A 3,122-nucleotide genomic window follows, 5' to 3' on the forward strand; every position below is an offset into this window, starting at 1 on the left:
GTAGATATAATGTTCCAACTCACAAATAAAATCTCTCCATACGCTTACTCAGTGGCTAAACCCCCATTTAAAACCACTGCCCTTAGTTAATAACAACTATTTAACGATAGTTAACAACTGTCACAATGAATGATAGATTTTATCAGTTGTTTTTAACGCAATACTACAGTCACTAAAAACGCAATGTGACGTAGTGATTTATCTTTAGGTGAACATTTTGTAAAAAAAATAAGGTCGGCCGAGTTAATTAAACAATTCTACTTCATAAAATTCCCAATATGCCGAGGCTACAATCCAACTAGAAAAGACCAAAACAAGCAACATTCACACTCTAATTTAATAAGAGATAGACGATCGTATACTCAATTAATGTTCTTATATCTTTAATCAAATTATTTAAGTTAACAACTAAACAAAACTACTTCATAAAATTCCCAATAAGCCAAGGCCACCATCCAACTACAAATGACCAAAACCAACGACATTCATTGGCACTTTAATTTAATAAGAGAGAGACAATCATACACTCAATGATCTTATTATATCTTTAATCAGATTATTTAAGTTACCAATTAAACAAAACTACTTCATAAAATTCCCAAAAAGCGACATACATTCGCCCTCTAATTTAATAATAGAGAGACAATCATATACTCAATGATCTTATATCTTTAATCAGATTATTTAAGTTACCCATTATAAAAAATTACTTCATAAAATTCCCAATAAGCTGAAGTAACAATCCAACTACAAATGACCAAAACAAGCAATCTCTGCACTCTAATTTAAGAGAGGCAATCCTACACTCAACGATCTTATATGGTTAATCAAATTGTTTAAGTTACTATCAGAGGATCCACCTTTGCTAATAGACCTCCTACCCATCTCTGCAATCTTATCGGCGGATTTCCTGAACTCATCTCTTTTCCCTTCCATAAGATCTCTCACCATCTTTTCAACATTTCTTCTGTCACAGGTATCTTTCATGTCCAAACCTACCTTCCATACATCGCTAACAAACCTGCTATTGATCTGTTGATCCGCAAAGTACGGCCAACAGATCATTGGAACTCCGACATAAAGGCTTTCGAGGGTCGAATTCCACCCACTGTGGGTCAGAAACCCACCAATAGCCTTGTGTCTCAATACCTCCTCTTGTGGAACCCACTCGACAATGCAACCCCTCTCCTTCGTTCCCTCTAACAACTCTGTCGGGATCTGAACTTCTGTTTCTTTTTCAGTAATGGAATTAGGTCGTACGACCCACAAGAATGGCTTCCCACTGTTGATCAGACCATACCAAAATTCCAACAATTCGTCTCGATTAACAATAGTTAAACTGCCGAAACTGACGTAAATAACAGATTTTAATGGCTTTGAATCAAGCCATATCATGCAGTTTTTATCTTCTTCCCAAAGATTATTCGATGATGATTCGGAAGGTGAGGAATCTTTGTGTTGGGAGTTCAAAAGAGCATGAAGAGGTCCAACAGTGTAAACTTTGGAGAAATGAGAGCGAATTTGAGAGAGCATCTGTTCTTCGAGATCTTCGAAAGTGTTGAGAATTAATCCCGAGGCTTGAGTTGCCTTGTGCGTCTCCCTTATAACACGTTGGAGAACTGGGTCAGACAAGTCCTTGACTCGACAGAAACTTGGTAGGTCTCGTCGTCGAAGAAAGCTTTCCATCCCTGGAAGGCATGTTATGAACTTATCCATGTCGTCGTCTGTTTCATGGAAAAACATTTATGGTTATGTGCACAATTCCATATCACCACAGTGTCTAACACAGAGTTGTGGCTTGTCACTGTAGCACCACTCATATGTAAATGTTAGTTTATTCTAACAACTCAAAACTAATATACAAAAATATCATGATATAAGATTATGTGATATATATAACTTCTGAAAAAGGTATTCTAATCTAGAATGTGCCTTGATACACCAAACCCCATTAATGAATCAAATTCTAGACTCACCTTCTTTTCTTTTTTACTCTTACTAGGGATGGTTAAGGCTTACTTTTATAGGGAACGGATAGTCTTTATATACAAGAGAAGAGTGTTTAAGTTAATTTCTTTCTCTATCAGAGACAATTACTAAACATAATTGACAAATACCCTTCAAAGATAGGTTTAATTTCTTCATTATTAATTTAAAAAATTGAACATCACAAACCCACCTTTGAATGGAAGCTCTCCAGCTTCAATAAGTCTCGGAAGACAGAAATAAGACCAGAACGAACAAGCACTAATAGTACGAAAAGCAATTATAGGAATCCCAAGATCTTGAGCAATGTCCATAGTAAAAGTCATGATCCCATCAGCTATAACACACGTGACGGGGGACCCATCAGATTTGCTACAAAGGGAGATCAAAAGATCTTTAAAGAGTGGCTTAGTGATGGAATTAATGGAATCAAACATGTCTTTGAGGAAGTCAGCAGAGCGAGGATGATTAGGAGGAAGACCATCAGAGATTGTTTGGAATTTGAATAATCCAGAAAATCGAGAAGCGAAGCGAGTGTGAAGATCGGTAAAGCGGAGGAGACGGTTATGGTTGTAGTGGGAATTGAGGAAAGTGATTTGGAGACCAGCTTGGGCTACGAGTTCTGCTAACTTGAGCATGGAGTTAACATGGCCCTGTACTGGTAATGGGAAGATGAGCACATGTGGGAGTGGGACTGCTACTTCTTCCTCCATAGTTACACACCACACCACACCACACATTCCCTTATCTTGCTTTATATAATATATGAGGAGCCAAGTCGAGAGAATCTGAGCCGTTAAAAACATATCTTATAGCTATAGGAATATTCTGCTACAAAAGTTTGGATGTTCATACTCTTTTGGTTTCACTCCACTTCTTTAGCTATAGGAATATTACAGCTCATTCTTCGTGAATTGGAGCCAAGATGCGCGAATATTGTTCTTGGTGTAGAGGTACCAATGCGTATCCATTTAATTGAAATCGAACCGGAATCTAAATCGAATACTCTGATTTCAAATCTTTTTTTATTGGAATCGATTAGAATCAAGTTTAAAATGAAATCAAATCGATAGAAATTAAAATCGTTGGGTTCTATCCAATAGGTATTCACATGTATCAACGCGATTTATTTTGTC

At 36.9% G+C, this 3,122-nt stretch overlaps 1 protein-coding gene across 1 annotated transcript; it reads right to left on the reverse strand.

Moving 5' to 3' along the window:
• Positions 1–651: 651 nt before the first annotated feature.
• On the reverse strand, positions 652–2,725 carry LOC147384497 (7-deoxyloganetic acid glucosyltransferase-like). The gene is made up of 2 exons (XM_086426951.1): positions 2,180–2,725; positions 652–1,724 (listed from the first exon to the last, which is right to left on the reverse strand). Exons 1-2 carry the CDS (start codon positions 2,697–2,699, stop codon positions 781–783), a joined length of 1,464 nt encoding a protein of 487 aa, XP_086283077.1. The 5' UTR covers positions 2,700–2,725; the 3' UTR covers positions 652–780.
• Positions 2,726–3,122: the final 397 nt, after the last annotated feature.

Source organism: Akebia trifoliata, chromosome 15 (genome assembly GCF_017979445.1).
Source record: "Akebia trifoliata isolate Shusen 1 chromosome 15, ASM1797944v1, whole genome shotgun sequence".
NCBI classification, from domain to species: Eukaryota; Viridiplantae; Streptophyta; class Magnoliopsida; order Ranunculales; family Lardizabalaceae; genus Akebia; species Akebia trifoliata.

Excerpts from the sequence above, each read along its gene's own strand:
- LOC147384497 (XM_086426951.1), bottom strand. The coding sequence starts at position 2,699 with ATGGAGGAAGAAGTAGCAGTCCCACTCCCACATGTGCTCATCTTCCCA. Across the intron at positions 1,725-2,179 it reads TGGAGAGCTTCCATTCAAAG|ACGACGACATGGATAAGTTC; the intron begins GTGGGTTTGTGA and ends TCCATGAAACAG.